At 64.2% G+C, this 16,536-nt stretch overlaps 1 protein-coding gene across 5 annotated transcripts in view; it reads right to left on the bottom strand.

Annotated features, from left to right (window-relative positions):
• Positions 1 to 5,776: 5,776 nt before the first annotated feature.
• The window catches only part of MOB2 (MOB kinase activator 2), a 70,596-nt gene continuing 59,836 nt past the window's right edge, over positions 5,777 to 16,536 (bottom strand). For 4 of the 5 annotated variants that reach the window (XM_032358303.1, XM_032358301.1, XM_032358305.1 and 1 more), the window contains exons 2-5: positions 15,523 to 15,683; positions 14,876 to 14,969; positions 7,558 to 7,682; positions 5,777 to 6,852 (exon numbers count right to left, since the gene is read on the bottom strand). In XM_032358303.1, the coding sequence (XP_032214194.1) occupies positions 6,542 to 6,852; positions 7,558 to 7,682; positions 14,876 to 14,969; positions 15,523 to 15,683 (691 nt within the window). In that variant the 3' untranslated portion in view covers positions 5,777 to 6,541. Of the gene's footprint in view, positions 6,853 to 7,557; positions 7,683 to 14,875; positions 14,970 to 15,522; positions 15,711 to 16,536 lie in introns of all 5 variants that reach the window. The other variant, XM_032358302.1, reaches the window with a different exon arrangement.

The raw sequence follows: 16,536 nt of genomic DNA, 5'->3' as shown, positions 1-16,536 counted from the left end.
GAGGTCTTCCTGACCAGTGGCTGTGCATCTGCGTCTGACACAGACCTCACCTTCTGCTGCTCGGCCTTCTGCAAACACTTGGCAACGTGTCAGCCTTAACGGGCCACACGGCAGGGATCCTCAGAGCATCTCGGTGTAGCCCACGACCTGCCAGACTCTACCTGTCGCCATCACGCCCCTTGGGCAGGAAGGGCCCGCCCGCAATCCCACTTCAGACACCGAGCTCTCTCTTGGTTGTAAGAAACAGAAACCAAGGCAAGTGAAGCCAAAATCTGCTGGTATTCCTAACACCCACTAACGTGTGTTATGTATAAAACCACCACCTGGAACTCCGTAACAGCCCCTGTCCTGAGCACTTGGCCCTGAGCCGGTCCTCACGGTATCTCTGTAAGGCAGAAACGGAAACGGGCACTTAAGTACCCAGACAGCATGCTGGCAGGTCTCGCGCCCGGTGAGGGACGGCTTCTGGGACTGACACGTTCTCAGGCCTGGCATGTTTCGGGTGCCACGGCCACGGCTGGCCTGGGGCACTGGTGAACACACCAGTGGCTGCGTGTCCACCAGCGTCACGGCGGAAGGCAGTGGAGGAAGGTGACGGCACGCGTGCCCACCCTGGGAGGCCGAGGGCCACAGGCGGCAGAGGCAGGGTGGAGACACACACGCGGGGCGCGTGCCCACGTTCTCAGCCGGCCGTGGAGGCCGAGGGCCCCGCCGGCTCTGAGCTGAGGAGCGACTGCCGGTGTCACAAGGCCGGCTTGGGGCAGGGCTGCGGCAGCCCCTGCCGCTCACGCATGTCCCGTGCCAGGGAGCTCAGCTCCGGAAGCGGCCTGGCCCTCGCTGGGTGGTGGTTCCGCCTCCCCATCCTGCCCTCCCCCCTCCCTGTGGCTCAGGGCCCAGTCTCCTCTGCCCTCACCCCAGGTCACCAGGGGTGGAATCACCAAGTCCAGTGCCCCCCCCCTCCCCTGGCTTCTCCTCCCCTCCTGCGTCCGGCCCACTCCCCACCACCAGCCCACACTTCTTCCGGTGCGATTCATCAAGGCTGGAGGTGAGCAGGGAGCAGAGGGGAGGGCTGGTGGCCCCGAGAGCGTCAGGGCAGTGACTCGGAGGAGAAGCAGCTGGGGCGAAGGCTCGCGAGGGAGGGAGCGCCTCCGGCCGGGAGCGGTCGGCCTCCGCTCAGGTGGGACTCCGAGTCTGTGCTGCTGGTCCCAGGCCCAGGAGCTGCTGCCGCTCGCCGAACCCCTCCTGGGGTCAGCCCCTGGGCTGAGTGTCTTGACGGTCATGTCCTGCGCCCCCAGAATCACCCCACAAGAGCTCTGTGGCTCATCCTCAAGACGTGTTCGCTTCCAGTTGCTGCTCTAACGAAGCAGACGTAACACACAGATTGTCCTCTTGAGTTCTGGCGGCCAAGGACTGGGTCTCACGGGGCTAAAGTCACTCTGTTGGCAGGGCCGGTTCTCTCTGGAGGCTCTGGGGGAGAACCCGCATCCTGGCCCTTCCCAGTCTCCGGAGGCACCCACGTTCCTTGGCGTGGGGCCTTCCTCCGACCTCACGGCCCGGGACGTTGGGCTGAGTCCTCCTGTGGCCTCTGGTTCTCTGGTTCCCCTTCTGCCCCTCCTCCGGCTTTAAGAACCTGGTGACGACACCCGCCCTGATCATTTGGCTTCCCAGTTAAACTGATGAGCAGCTTGGACTCCGCTCTGCGCGTCAGGTGCTGTGCTCGCAGATCCGGGGACGAGGGTGCGGACACTCGGAGGGGGGCGTGATTCTGGCCCGCGCGGACTGCCCTCTAGCAAGTTCCCATTCATCTTCCGTGGAAAAACACTCACGCCAAGCCGGGTTCCCCACACAGCAGCATCAGGTCAAGCCCCAGAGGTCACCTAAGTCACCTCAATCAGGTATGGGTGAGACTTCGAGTCCGATCCCTCGAGTGCAAAGTCCTTTCCTTTGACAGCAGAAGCGCCACACGCTTCCAGGATGCGACGGTTACAGACATTCCGGTGCCCCAAGGGAGACAAGCGAAGGAGGTGGGCACCACTGGACCCGGGCAACTTCACAGTCCAGCCCGGCAAGCGCCATGAGGGCCGCCACGGCCTGGGACGAACCGTGTGGCTGCGGGCTCGCCCCTCCGGGTCGTGCTTTCTTCTAAGGAAGTTCACCAAGGGACTCGGGTGTCCCAGCTGGCAGGGTCTCCGTTGGCGTGAGACCTCCAGGGACAGTGTGGGTCTCCTGTGTGTGTCATGGGGATTTGCTCTGTAAGAGCAAATTTGGCTTTTGCGAAAATGCACGGGGTGTCTCCTAGTCACACATGCCGTCCCCTCGGAGCATCTGCGCGACCGAGTGCACCGAGCTCGCGCGGCTTCCTCACCGCTGACGGCCTCGACCTGTTCTCTAGAGCACACTTTTTCTGACAGTGAACCTCCATTTTAGAGTTTTTGCCACTTGGGTTGGCCACGAAGCTCCCATGTCGCTCAGGGTCAGGTCCCTTTTGTTCCCAAGCTCTGTCTTCCCGCGGGCTGCCCTCGGCGAGCTCCTCGCCTGCGCACCCCGGCGACACTCCCGAGTCCTGCCCTCTGAGAACCGGACGCAGAGCTCCGCGATTTCCACCCCGTGACCCTGCACGTCAAGGGTCCCCTTTCCTCTGTGCCCACGGACACGGTCGTCACTCCCCTGGGCCCTGCCCACAGGGCCCGTCCCATTCCTGCTTCTGCAGACAGGCGCTGGCGACGGTTTCAGGCGTCCCTCAGGGGGCCTCTGCCAGGTCCCCTCCGCGCCGCCCCATGTCTGGGAGTCTTTGCTGGCGGCGTCACCAACAGCCCGGACTTCCTCCTCCCGATCGGCTGCTTCGGGAAACCTGCGCTTTTCCCGCCGTGCCCCTCGCCACTCTTCCGGTCTCCGCGTGCCTCACACCCAAGGCCACGTCTGTGTTTGCAGATGCTGGCTGTGGTGGCACCGCCCCCGCCCCCCTCCCGGGACCACAGTCTGCGTTCGTGTCCCGTCACCCCTGTGCAGGACGCCACAGAGGCAGCGGCTTAGCCCCCAGCTCCGGAAGTGGGAAGTGGGTCCCACGGGGCTCCACCCAAGTGTCAGCCGGGCGGGCTGCTCTTGAGGCTCAAGCGTGGGGACGAAATGTCCCTCCTTCCTCCAGCTTCTCAAGGTGCGGCACCCCGGCTCACGGCCCCTTCTCCCAGCTGTGGTGGCCAGGTCTTTCTCCCGCCACCCTCCTCTGCTGACCCTTGTGCTGTGTCTTGGCTGCCAGGACGGAGCTAACAACTTGGGGGGGAGGGTACAGGTCGTCTGGCTGCAGCGGAGACGCCTGAGGGTCTCACCGGAAGTTGAGTCTCAGCACTGAGCCCGGCTGCCAGCGGGACCCAGGAGCGCCACACGCAGCCACTGCACTGTGTGTGCCCAGAAGGCCTCGCCACGGCCCAAGCGGCCGGGATGCCCGGGCTCTTGCAGCAGAGGCAGCTGGCCGGTGGGGAGCACAGGGCATCGCCCTCCCCTCGGCGGCCTGCAGGCGGCTGCTCACCCTGGCTGCCTAGCCCTTCCCAGGAGACTCTCTGAGGCCCGGTGACCGGCGCTGTACCCATGGCCCCCATGTGCCTGGGGATCCCACAGCTCCTTCCCGAGTCAGAGAAACCCGACCACGGGCATCCGGGACAGCCTTCTGCAGACGCAGAGATCACGCGTGCACACGAGTGCACACTGCATCCAGACTCCATCAAGCAGCTCGAGCCAGAAGTGCCCGTGTCCTCCTGGCACCAGCAGTGCCCACCCCCACCCCCCGCCCCGGCCAGCCACAGAGCCCCTGACTGCTCTCAGGCCTACACACAGCAGCCAGACCCCACTCCTGGACACACACTGGACACGAGGCTGCCCGGCCTGCTCCCCACCCCTAGCCTGGGACTCTGGCCAGAAAGGCCAGTGGAGCCAGGCCCTGGCCTTCTGCCTTCCCCCAGGAGTGCTCCCTGGCGCCTCAGGTCATGGGGGACCCCTACCTTTGACTCCGACAGCCAGGCTTGTGGTCAAGTTCCGAGGCCTCTACTTTGGGCGCACATGCCTAGAGAAGCAGAAGGACCTGCGGGGGAGGCATGGGGAGGGGCCGGGGCCCACACAGCCCAGCAGGCTGAGGTCACAGTGAGACCCAGACAGCAGAGGGGGAGAGAGCATGACAGGGACGACAGGGCGACCTCAAGGTGGCGTCGGGCCCAGGCCTTGCTCAGGGAGGGGCTATGACCTCCCTGCAGCCCACAGAGCCGGCTGCAGCGTCTGGGGAAGCAGCGGGGCAGGGGGTCCACGCTCAGGTCAGAGGAGCCCACCCCTGTGGGAGTTAACATCTGCTGGCCTCAGCGGAGAGGTCTCCTACCCCTGGTCACAGATGCAGTGTAGATGCTGCGGACGTGTCCAGTGATTGGGGGACAGAGGGGTAGGATTCCCCATGACCCGGAACTCCTGACCAGACAAGGACAGAGGCATGAGCTCCAGTGAGATGGCAGCAGGCCCCAAGGGGTACAGTAGGGCCCAGGAGCCTTCTTGCAGGGCTCAGAGCACGAGTGAGTTCAGCAGACGATGTGGGTGGAAGCTTCTAGAATGGTGCACGTTAAAGTCACGATGAAACAACTCTGATGTCTGCCTTCCGGTCCAGGGCCTGAGTCAGTGGGGTGGAGACCGGCTGAAGCACCAGGGGATTTTAAAGTCACCCCCAGCACACCACTGTGCAGCCAATGGGGGAGGTACTCTGGGGCAGGGAGGCTCGGGGAGATGGTGCGGGACCCTGGGGGACAGGTGGGGGCCAGGACACGGAGACAAGGCACTGCAGGGCGCCTGCACTTCGTGGCTGGCGGCAGGACTGTCAGGGGCGGTTCTCAGGGCAGGAGGAGGAGGAACCATCACCAGGAGTGCAGAGAAGGTAGGCGGGTCAGGGGCCACCACAGGCTGGGAAGACCCCCATCGTGGGCAGCAGAGGTGGGGGGTGGGCTCTGGTCTCTGGCCAGGGCTGGGGCTGGTGATGGCCCGGGACGTGGAGGAAAGCCCCAAGCACGTCTGGCAGCAGCCGAACTTCAGGGCCAGATGAGCGGCGGGAGGACAGGAACAGGACCGACCTGGTGCGGTGACAGCGAGGGCGGAGGGCGTGGGAGCCGCGAGAGGAGGCAGAGATCAGGGCCCCCACCTTTTCGGGCTATGTGGGTGCTGGGGGGCGGTGAGCACGACAGCCACCGGCTGTCCCCGGGCAAGAAGTCAGGGCAGGAGGGCAGGACCCTGCCGGACGGAGCCTCTCGTGTCTGCGCCCGCACAGCGCCTAGAAAAGCCCTGGCTTCGGTTCAGGGGCCGCCCCACCCGGCCTCTGTACTGCCCCCGCCGCTCCCGAGCTTTCCTCTCTGCTCACCCCTCAGACCACAAGGCCCAGGCCAGGGCTGGCTCCTGCAGCAGAGCCCCCGGGGCCAGGCTGGCCAGGGCTCCCCCAGCCTGCTCCAGCACACACTCTAGGGTCCCTGCCACCTGCACGGGAGGGCACAGCACACGCAGAGTGGTCAAGGCTCCCTGGAACACGGGAAACAAGACAGGTGTCCCTTACCCTCAGCTTCCCAAGCCCCGCAGGCCACGTGAGGACACAGGTCAGCAGGGCAGCCTGCGGCTGACCCTGGCAGGAAGAGCCCAGCCCAGGGTGGCCAGGAGGCAGGCCATGGTCCCAGCTGTTCGGCCAGGCCACCCTCAGTCTCGCACCAGCCCTGGCGCCCTCAGCACAGACCACCGAGACGCTGAGCACACACGCAGGCACTAACCTGAGAGAATTCTTTTTATTACGCCCGGACAGGTGCGCCGAGCAGGGACACCCAGCCTCCCACCAACAGCCGCGTCTCCACACAGGCCACCCGCCCAGGCACCTCGGTCCTAGGCCCAGCTAGTCCAGGGGCCCTCGTGAGCAGCGGGCCAGGAGAGAGGGGAACACGGGCCACAGGGTCAGGGCCGCTAGGGGCACCCCTGGCCACTCTCTCCACCCGCTCAGAGCCGCCGCCAGCCAGGATCCAAGCAAGGCCAGGAGAGAGGAGGTCTGAGGGGGGCTGGGGAGGAACCTCTGAAACAGCTCCACCCTGGAAACCAACCAGACGGAACCCAAGTCCCTCCTGGGAAGGGGCCCCAGCTCTCACTGGCGTATTTCTCTCAAAACAGCAGAGTCCCCGGGGCAGGAGCGGGGCGGGGAGGCAGGGCGGGGGCCACACGGAAGACCAAGGAAAAGAAAGCCGCGCAGGAGAAGGAAACTCAGACCAGCAGTCCCATAAATGTTTGTTGAGCGAATGAATGAAATCCAAAGGTCCTTCTTGACAAGCGGCACTCATCCGTCCAACAGGAAAACCCCGGCGGGGAGCCAGTCCGACGTGCAGCCTGCCAGCATCTGGGGAGCCCGCTCTCGGCACGCCCAGGCCGGGTTGGGGGGCGCGACGACCTCTCAGGCCTCCCGCCGAGCGCACCCAGTGCGTACGCACACACGCAGCACACGCACCTCCGTCTCTCTGCACACGTGCGCGCCTGTCCAGCCGGGGGCTCACCTCTCCTTCCCGTGGTTCTGTGCCCCAGCGCCCCCGCCGCTGGCCCCGGCCCCCCCGCCCCCGCCGCGGCCCCCGCCGCTGCACAGCACCTCCGTGAGGTCGTCCATGACGGCGGTCTCTTTGGGGTCGAGCAAGTTGAACTCCCTGGCGAAGAGGATGAAGTGGGCGTAGAGCGTGTTCAAGTGTCCGTGCAGCTCGAGGGCCAGCGTCTCCTTGAAGTGGGACCAGTAGATGTGCGCCAGCACGTGGAACAGGTACTTGCAGATCTTCTTCACCAGAGCCTCGAACGAGCTGGGGAATTCTCTGCCTGGGGGGGAGAGCCCGCGGCGTCAGCCTGCCCTCCGCTCCGTCCCCCCCGCCCCTCGGGGCCCGGCTCCCACCGGCAGGAAGGGGAAGGCCGGCAGGACCGGCCGGAGGGTCCTGCAGCCACTCCCTCCCCACTCAGCAGCCCACTGGCAGGCAGTGAGTGACCTGTCCCCCGGGGCCCCGAGAGCCGGGTGTCTGCTGATCTGCACGGGCCACCTCTGCGTCGAGGGGCCCGTGACCCTGCCATGGGCCATCCGAAGCTCGGACTCGGCCCCAGGGTCACATGTGCTTCCCGGACAGACGCTCTTGGGCCTCTACACGGCTGGCCACAGACGAGGACGGAACCAAGGTGCACGGGTGCCTCCTGCTGGCCGAGCACCGTCCGTGAGCTCCGTACTGGCCTGGAGCCCCGGGCAGGACCCGCCCAGGTCGGGACGCGAGGCGGCTACTGCTTGCTGCCTGTCAGACCCCCGGTGAGGGCTGCAGCGGCCCCGCTGTACAGGGGCGGAGCTGGAGGCAGAGGCCAGAGGTCCCAGAGCCTGGCATGGGTGGGGTCTGGACCCAGCCTGCGCTAACCCCTGCCAGAGCCCACCTGCCTGGCTTCAGAGCCAAGGCCACACAGCCGCCCCGTCCCGGAGGTCTGGCCCTGTCGCGTCGGCAGCCGCAGCCGCCCAGCACGGAGGAGTGCAGCCGGGCAGAGACGTACCGTACTTCGTGGGGAACACGTCCTCGTCCGTCACCAGCTTCTGCACGGAGCTCATGACAAAGTCGACGTACTGGGGAGCGGTGCACTTGACCTTCTTCCCTCGCTCGTCGTACCAGTAGTACTGTCTGTGGGGCAGAGGGACCCGTCACGCTGTCCCTGCAGACTCCCGCGCCCCGCCTCCCCCGGCCACCAGCAGGGGAGGCGGAGCAGGTGCCCAGGCTCCCCCTCCCAGAGCCCCCAGGGGCAGACACACCGCTCCCCAGCACTGGAGACCCCCAGCTGCGTCCCACAAGGGGCTGCCTGCACCGACTCAGAGCAGCGTCCAGGTCAGAGCCTGCCGTACAGACACCAACAGCAGGCCTGTCCGTTCTCTCCCCGCGTGGCCGCACGCTTCCTTCTTGCAGAGGGACGCACGTTTGTAGGCCGTGGAGAGGCACGGGTGGCGCACTCTTCCCTGCTGTCCCTCCTCCTCTGGGGGTACCGCTCTGACCTGTCAGCTGGGCCTCGGCCCTTGGGAACCCCACGCCCTCCAATGGCCAGTCTTCAGGGAGGACAGCTGGACCACTCGTGCGCAGATACCCGGGAGCTCTCACGTGTGAGCGCCGAAGGCCCTCCTTGCCCAGCGCTTTTCTCTCCAGCAGAACGAACCCAAGCGCCTGGTGGGCACCCACCTGGCCACCCCTCTGCTCCTGCAGGCTGGCTCACCGAGGGCCGGACCCGGAGCCACAGGAGGGCGGAGAGCCAGGGCCGGGGGTGAGGGAGGCCGAGGGACGTGGTGCATGTGGGCGTGGGGCCGCACCGGGGAGTGACTGAGAGGCCTAGACCCCGACGCTCTCAGCCCCTGCCCCAGCCAGACGACAGACAGACATCCACACGGATGTCTCGCTCTGTCCGGCAGCGCCACAGCCCCCGCCCTTCCTGGCTTTACTTGGCCCCAGAGTCAGCTTGCACTAGGTTCCCCCAAACCTCCACAGCCCACCCCGCTCAGGAACCCCGTGCCGGCTCAGCGTACCCAGCCTGATTTCTTGAGTGGACCAAGTACCCCTGCCTGGCATGAGGGCCGGCCCATGCCCAGCACTCTGTCGGACCTGTCCCCAGGACAGTGGGGGTTCCCATTTCCCACGGTCAGCCTGACCCTGGCCAAGGCCCTTGGGACAGTCCACCACCGCCGCCGCCTCTGCTCCAGAAGCCCGCCTCTGTCTAGCAGGAGCAGGCGCTCTGCCTGGCCCCGGGCGGGGTGCAGGGCCCGCTGACGAGACCAGGAAAGCACAGCCTCCACACTAATGGACAGGCTCAGGGAGGAGGCCAGCCCTTCGTGAATAAGGGGATAAGCGGCCCAACTGCCACTCGGAGGCAGAAGGTCTGGGGTGTGACTTTGCAGAAGGCAGACCTTCCCGCTGGACCTGCTCTCGGGCTGCTTCTGGGCACTGCGGCGCACCTGCAGGGAGGCCGGGCTGCCCAAGAGCCCGGAGCCAGGTGCCGCACAAGGCCCAGGAATGTAAGTGGGCAATGGAGCTGAAAAGACAAAAGCCCTGAGAAGCGTGCCTGACTCCCGGCCTGCCCCCAGGAGGTGAAAAATCCATCAGCGTGCCCATCTGCTGGGACACCTGCCCCAGCACCCCCCACCCCACCACAAGGAGGCTCTGCCGGACCCTCCTCCTGCCCGCCCAGATATCAGCACAGGCCGGGTCAGATCACCTGAGGACACGAAGACAAAGCCCCTTTCTGTGTTTCTCTGGACAGCCCGAGGGGTCCCCGTGCCGGAGGCGGAGCCCGGTGTTTGGGGGCCGGGCTGAGGCCCACATCTGCTGTAAGGTCCGTGTCTGCGGCGGGCGCCAGACGCCTGCCCCACCGACCCCCCCGTACCGAGGACAGGTGCCGACACACCAGGCCACAGGGACCAGAGGGCCAGAAAACACAACCGCAGCCAGAAACTGGGACGCGTGTCCCTACCACGTGCAGCCCAGAGAGACTAGCTCCTGAGGGACAAGGACTGCCCCTTCTGTCTGAAAAACGAGACACTCTGCTGTCAACATCCCTCTTGTTTTCGTTTTTTGCGATGGCGCAGTACAGGGGCACTTGGGCAGGCAGTCCTTCCGCGTCACCCACCCAGGCCCAGGAACTCCGGCCCACCCCGACACAGCAGGGAGGGCCCCTGGGGAGCACCATGGGACATCCTGAGCCGGGCTCCGGCTCCAGCCGCGTCTCGGTGTGCGCCCCGAGGCCCTTCCTCCTCCAGCGCAGAGGGGCCGGTGTGCCCAGCCGTCCGCCGGCCGGAAGACACCGGGCTCACCGCCAGTCCGGGGCAGCCCTGGCTCAGGCGACTCTAAGTGCCCCTGGGCAGGGCTCTGTGTGAGCACAAGCTCTCGCCTCTCTCAGGCAAACGCTCCAGATCGGCAGTGCCGGGCCCCAAAGAGGCCGCCCGCCGCCGTCGGCCAGGCTCGCAGGTCACTCCGCCAGCACGGGGCACGCCGTCCGCCCGGGCCCTCTCTGCTGACCCGTGCGTCTAGCCCGGGCCCGCCGGCGACCACTGCTGCTGTTAGGGCTCCTCATCTGCGCTGGGCGCCCGTGCCCTCCCCGGTGTGTGACTGGCCTGCGGTCTGTCTTCCTCCTCCGAAGGCGCCCTCCTCAGAGCCGAAGTTCCGCGGACTGCGCCCAGCCCCCTGCTTCTTCCTCCTCGACGGCGGGCCTTGCGTCACGGCCGAGAGCTCCTCACCCAGCCGTAGGCCATGAAGATCTCCCCTTCTTTTCTTCCGAAAGTCTTCTGGTTTCACAATTTAGAATCCATCTGAAGCTAATTTTGGCATAAAGTGTGCGGTTTGGGTCAAGACTCACTCTTCTCTCCCTGGCGTCCGGAGGCCCGTCTTCCACCGCACTGGTTTGACAGACCAGCCTTCCTGCACCGGGGCTCTTTGGCATCTCCGTCAAAACCAGACGGCCGCCTTTGTGCGGGTCTGTCTGCGGAGCCTGCACGGCGCCCTGCTCCGTGTGTCCGTTCCCCACGCATCCCCGATCGCCGCGGCGTGCCCACGACGGCGGCCGGGGCGCGGAGGCCTGCAGCCTCACGGTTCTCTCCTCAGCACTGCTGCGGCCCTACCAGCGGCCGGGCCCGTCCGCGCACCGTCCGCGTCGACTGGTCCCCGCCTGCAAACGCTCTGCCGGGATTCGGACCGAGGAGGCAGGAAATGAGAAGACGGATCCCAGGGAGCTCACACTCGGTGCCCACAAGGGCCACGCGCCCCCCGGCTCTGCGGGCCTCCCCGCGGCTGCTCCCTGGCCCCTCGCCCACGGCGGCGCGTGGGTGCGTGCTGGCCCGGGTTTATCCCTGAGCACTTCGTCCTCTGTGGGGCTGTTGTAAATGGTGCAGTTCTCTTAGTTTGGGGCTCCAAGTGTGCACTGCTGGGGGTTTTCTACACAGACAACCGTGCCGTACACAGTAACGGGGGCACTTCTAGTTCTCCCCTGTGGATGCCTTCTACTCCTGGTTTCTTACTGGACAGCGCTGCCCATTTGAGTGAATTTTGCTATTTTGTTCTTACCAAGGAATCAGTCCATTTAAACTGCCCAACTTATGTATGCAGGTCCATTTTACGTATGTTGGTACGTTTTTTTTGGTACGTTTCCTTAATATCCGCTTAGTATCTGCGGAGTCTACAGTGACGTCCCCTTCATTCTCATCCTGACATCCTGCTCCGTTTCTACCCATCCGTCTTGCGAAAGACCCATCAAATTCCCTGAACTCTTCAAGAAATTGGCTACTGGTTTCACGGGTTTTCCTGTTTCCAGAGATCAATTTCAGGGACTCCTACTCTACTATTGCTTTCTTCCACTCTGGGTCTATTGTTCTTTTTCTAGTTTCTTAACGGAAGCTGAGGTTCCTGATTTGAGATCCTTCTCCTGTAACGAACACGTAACCCTACAGATCCCCTCAAAGCTCCGCCGTGTCTCACAAATTCGGGTGTGCTGCATCTCAGTTTAAAACATTTCTCATTCCCTGGGACGCCTGGGTGGCTCAGTTGGTTAAGCAGCTGCCTTCGGCTCAGGTCATGATCCCAGAGTCCTGGGATCGAGTCCCACATCGGGCTCCTTGCTCCGCAGGGAGCCTGCTTCTCCCTCTGCCTCTGACTCTGCCTTCCACTCTGTCTGCCTGTGCTCGCTCTCGCCCTCTCTCTGACAAATAAATAAATAAAATCTTAAAAAAAAAAAAAAAAAAGAAACATTTCTCATTCCCTCCGAGACCTCCATTCCGACCCGTGCGTCATTCCCAAGTCTCGGAGATCTTCCTGTGCCCTTCCCGTGACTGATTCTAGTTCACCCCCACGACGGCCAGGTAAGGAACGCAGTAGCACCCTGACCCGTTCGAGTTTGCACAGGGCTGTCCTGTGAGCCGGGATGCGATCTCCTTTGCGGACTACTCACGCCACGTGCGCTTGAGAAGGACACGGCCTTGGTGGTCAACAGTGAAATGCACCCAGCCCAGCCGGCCGACGGTGCGACTCCGTCCTGTATCCTTGCGGACTTGTGAGCGCTCTGCAGCGGCTCTGGGCAGACGTTCACTCCTGCAGAGCGGGGCCCCTCTGTCGGTGGTTTCACGTTCCTGGGTCCCAGTTCCTGGTGACAGGCGCCGTCCAGAAGCAGACCGGCCCCGCCTCCGGGCGCGGCAGCGGAGGCTCTGCGTGATGTGCGGGCGCGCCACGCCGCCACGCCACCCCCACCCACGTTTCACAGTGGCACACGGTCAGCGGGAGAAAGCGGGTACAGGCAGCAGGAGACCTTGAGAAAGACCGCACTCGCGTGACTGATGACGGCACGCTGCTGTAACCGTCCCGTTCTGTTACCGGTCGCGAGTGTTAACCTCTCTACCTGATTTACCGATGGAACTTGACCGCAGGCCACAGGGTTTGGTGTGGTCCGCAGAACCCGGCTCCCAGCGGGGGCCCTGGGCGCACGGCCCCGCGACCGGCAGCCGACTCGGCGACCTCTGCCTTGCACTCAGCACCTCTGTGCTGCTGACGTTTCCGGGAATTTCTGGTGTGCTTGAATTTTTTACCGTCCTTCATTTACTGTTTGGCCCCTTTGCTTCTCGTCCCTTGTAACGCCTCTTTCCTGCCTTCTTTTGGGTTATGTGCTCCTCTTCCCTTTCAGTTTACCGACTGCGACTCTGACTGCCCCTTCTACACAACTCGCCAGAGGCCGCTCCGGAGTCGGAATGCACACCCCACCTGCCTTCCCGCCACGCCAGCCCAGCCCGCCGCCATCTCCTCTGCTGTCACTCATCAGATGGCTCAAAGCACTCGAAAGGGACAGCCCCTACTTCCATCCCTGCTGCTCGTTCTGGACGGACGGTCCCGGTCCCCTTGCTTGGGGACCCCTTGCAGAAGCAGGTCTGCCACTGTGGATGCTTTAAGTCTTCCGCCATCGGAGCAATGTCCGTATTTCAGCCAAGCCCTGAAGGACATGTTTGCCGGAAGGAGGACCAGGCCTGATTGCTCTTTACTGGCAACACGTTAGAAATGTGGCAGAGCTTCCTTGTGGCCCAAGGGTTCCGATGAGCACAGCAGTCACTCACCCATGTCCTCGAGGGCTGGCTCTGCTCCGGGAAGGCCTTCTCTTTGCCCAGTTTTGTTATGACCCGCCTGTGCATGGAACTCAACAGTCCGTCCTACTTGGAGTTCACTCAGCTTCTTGAATTGTATGTTAGCGTCTGCCAAGCTTGGAAAGCTTCCAGCCATTATTTCTTCAAACACATTCTCCATGTAGCCCTTTCTTGTCACCTTCTGGGCCTCCCAACACAACCCTCTGGTTTCCAAGTCTAGGGCCCAGCAGGGTGGACACAGGTCTCAGCCCCGCTCCAGGCCCCAGGCACACATGTTGGTCCTGGGGCAGCTCGGGGACCTCTGGCAAACCTGACTTTTTCTCTTCACCTAATTTGACATCAAACAGCTGCTAGGAAGGCAGTAGAGCATGCCAGGCCCTGGAAGCCTCGAAGACCCTGTGAAGGCAGCTGCAGCCAAGAAGAACGAGAAGTGGGGGCTCAAGCTCCCCAGATTCCATCTCACACCGAGCTCTACGCACTTTCAAGGAGTGTCTTCTCAAGCCTGGAGATACTGAAGGACACTGGGAGCAGAGACAAGCTTCCCACTGCCTGCCCTACGGGCCACCTCGGACTCCGCTGGGTCGGGCACAGCCAGCAAGCGTCCTTCCGAGTGTGCCACACACAGGGCAGCTCTAGGACACGGTCGCCGCTGGCCTCCAGCATCTGCAGCGGGGCGCTCTGCTCTGCTCTGCCCTGCTGAGGGCACTTCCCTCCCCCAGGCTCACCTGCCCCGCCCTCCCGGGTCATCCCTGGCTGCGGCCAGTGGGGACACATGTAATGTCTGGGCTCCCATCAGTGGCCCTTTCTGGGTGACAGAGTGGAGTTGGCTCTCCAACCACTGTCTACATTTGCTCCCACAGGACCTGGCCCTGAGCTGTGACCTGCTGGGGCCACAAGAGTGCGGCCTGGCGGGGCTGAGACCTCCGCGTGCCTGAGCTGGAGCCGGGTCTACGCCTGGGGGCCTGGCCGGCAGCAGACTTTCTACGCAGCAGGGGCTAGCGGCTCCCGCGTGCTAGCATCAGCCCTAACGATAAGAGAAGGTGTGAGAAAAGGGCTCTCATGCCGTCGCCTCAGTCCCAACAGCCCCAGGCTGAGCCCCAGCAGCTGGCCTTCTGTCTGCAGCCGCCGTCCACCCCTTCTGCGATCAGAGGCCAGTGGCAAGCCCATGCCGTGCAGTGGCTCTCCCGCCCCCGCCCCGAGCAGCAGCTGCCGCCAATCCACCAGGGTGCCTCGAAGCCCCTGGGGTTCCTGCCTACTGAGGACACAAGTGTGCACAAGCTTCCAGAGGAAAACGAACGCATCTGGGCCCATGGAAAACTCACTGAGAAGGCATCCCAGCTCCAAAAAACCAGCCAATGGAGAAAGCAACGAGTGGCCTCTCCACCCAGTCCCTCGCTGTCCCCCTCCTCACTCCTTTGACACCGAGCAGGAGCTCTCGGGAAAAGCCATCCTGCAACCGGACAGCTAGCTGAAGCAGGGAAGCACCTGTAGCTTCCTGACGTGCCGTGGTCTTAGGAAACCCACTGAGGCACGTACTGCGGAAACACCCCCGCCCCAAGGAGCTCAGCCACCTGCCTCTGGCCGGCTGGCACCCCACACCCCAACAGACCCTATACCAGAGAGTGCCTCCCCTGTCTGGGCTCTTCCCCACAGGGACAGGAGGGGCCGCCGCAGCCAGGACCCTGCTGAGGAGACCCTGCGGGGGTGCCGTGAGTGACTCACGTGTTGCACACGGCCATCGTCTGGCACGCCTCTCCTGTGCAGAACTCTGAGATGGTGCTGTACTGGAGGTTGACGTGGTGGAAAAACGTGGTGGCTGCAAGAGAACAGAAGGCCTGGGCATGAGAAGCCAGCACTGCGGCACCGTTCTGCGTCCCAGTGCCCTGCGGACCCACGCGAAGCCGGCACACACCACAGACCAGAGACGCACGTCCCAGTGCAGAGCAGTGGCCCTGGACGCCGGCCACTGGCCGCTGTCGTGCGCGCCGGGCATGTGTCTGCGTAGCACCAAGCCGGGCAGAGAGCCAGCGGCCAACCGGAGTCCCCTCCGCGAGGGCTACGGCAGGCAGCCATGCTGTGAGCGCCGAGCCCCAGGCCTGCCCGGTGGCTGGAGTTCAGGTCCACTCTCCCCTCCCACAGGCCGCAGCCTTCCCACGAACTCGACACTGCCAGCCCTGCAGCCACACACCCGCTCCAGACACTCCCTGGCACCGGTGGCCCAGCCCTGGCCCGGCCAGGACCTGCAACGGGTCCTGGTGTTGGGGACCCTAAGCACACTGCAGGGCCGGCCACCGGCTCCAGGGAGTCCTCGGTCGGGTGACGGCCTGCGGCCCACTACGGTGCCCTCCCCGACCCGGCGCCCCACGCACTGTTGCTGGCCAGCCACTCGTTGAGGTCGATCTCGCGGGGCAGCACCACCAGCTCCTTGAAGCCGACGTCGGTGATCCTGGACCGGGCGTACTCTGGCTCCAGGTACATCTTCTTCTCCTCCGCGGCGGGCTTCTTTCCGTTGGGCTTTGCTTTAGACTTCCTGCCGGAGACAAGGCAGCGGGGGTCACTGCGTGGCAAAGACAGGCATGGAGGCCACGAGCTGGATCTCAGGACGTGAGCTGGGCTGTCCCTGCCAGTGGGACAACCGGGGCTCTTTCTGAGAGCCCAGGAGACTCTGCTCCCAGCGGGCCCCAGGAATGGAAAGGAAGCTGCTCTGCCCTCCCCCGCCATTGTCAGGGGCCCACGCCCCGACTGGCCGAGCTCCCCGCGCCACGACGGGATGTGGGATGCGGACACACATGCCAGAGGCCTGATGCCACAGGGCTACACACGGACGCCAGGACAGGCAGGTGGTTCGGGGCCCACTGAAGGGGGGGCTGGCAGCCGCACTAGTCAGGCTCCAGCCCCCACACGTGACACTGCAGACACCTTGGCCCGCAGGCTGCCAGGTGGGACACAGGGCCGAGCTCTCCAGGCCCAGGCTCCCCGCATCCTTCTGTGCAGCCGACCCCCCGCCCGGCCTCAGAGAGGCCTCGCTGTGTGCCCCTGTGCCTGGGACTCCCCTGCACGGCCCCATCCTGCTCACCTGGGCTCTGCCCCAAGCCCACAGGGCAGGATCCGGGCGGGGGCGGGGAGGTGGGCATGAACCAGGCATTACAGAGATCGCAAATGACCTCTTTGCACCAGAAGTTTTTTCTGCTTACAAAAATAGTTGTTTTCCACAAAAATACACTGTCATACAGAAACAGAATGGGCTCGTTATAGCTATTTTTACAGGACTAAATACATATTTCTGAAACGTCTGTTTTCCTTCAAATCCTGCAAACATCAGTACCTATGCCCCATCAACCAGAGTTCTCGGGGCTGAAGGGCCTCCCCGGCAGGGAGCCTTG

Source organism: Mustela erminea, chromosome 9 (genome assembly GCF_009829155.1).
Source record: "Mustela erminea isolate mMusErm1 chromosome 9, mMusErm1.Pri, whole genome shotgun sequence".
In the NCBI taxonomy this organism is placed as follows: Eukaryota; Metazoa; Chordata; class Mammalia; order Carnivora; family Mustelidae; genus Mustela; species Mustela erminea.
The sequence above is the reverse complement of the archived record's forward strand: the minus strand, read 5'-3'. Positions and strand labels throughout refer to the sequence as shown.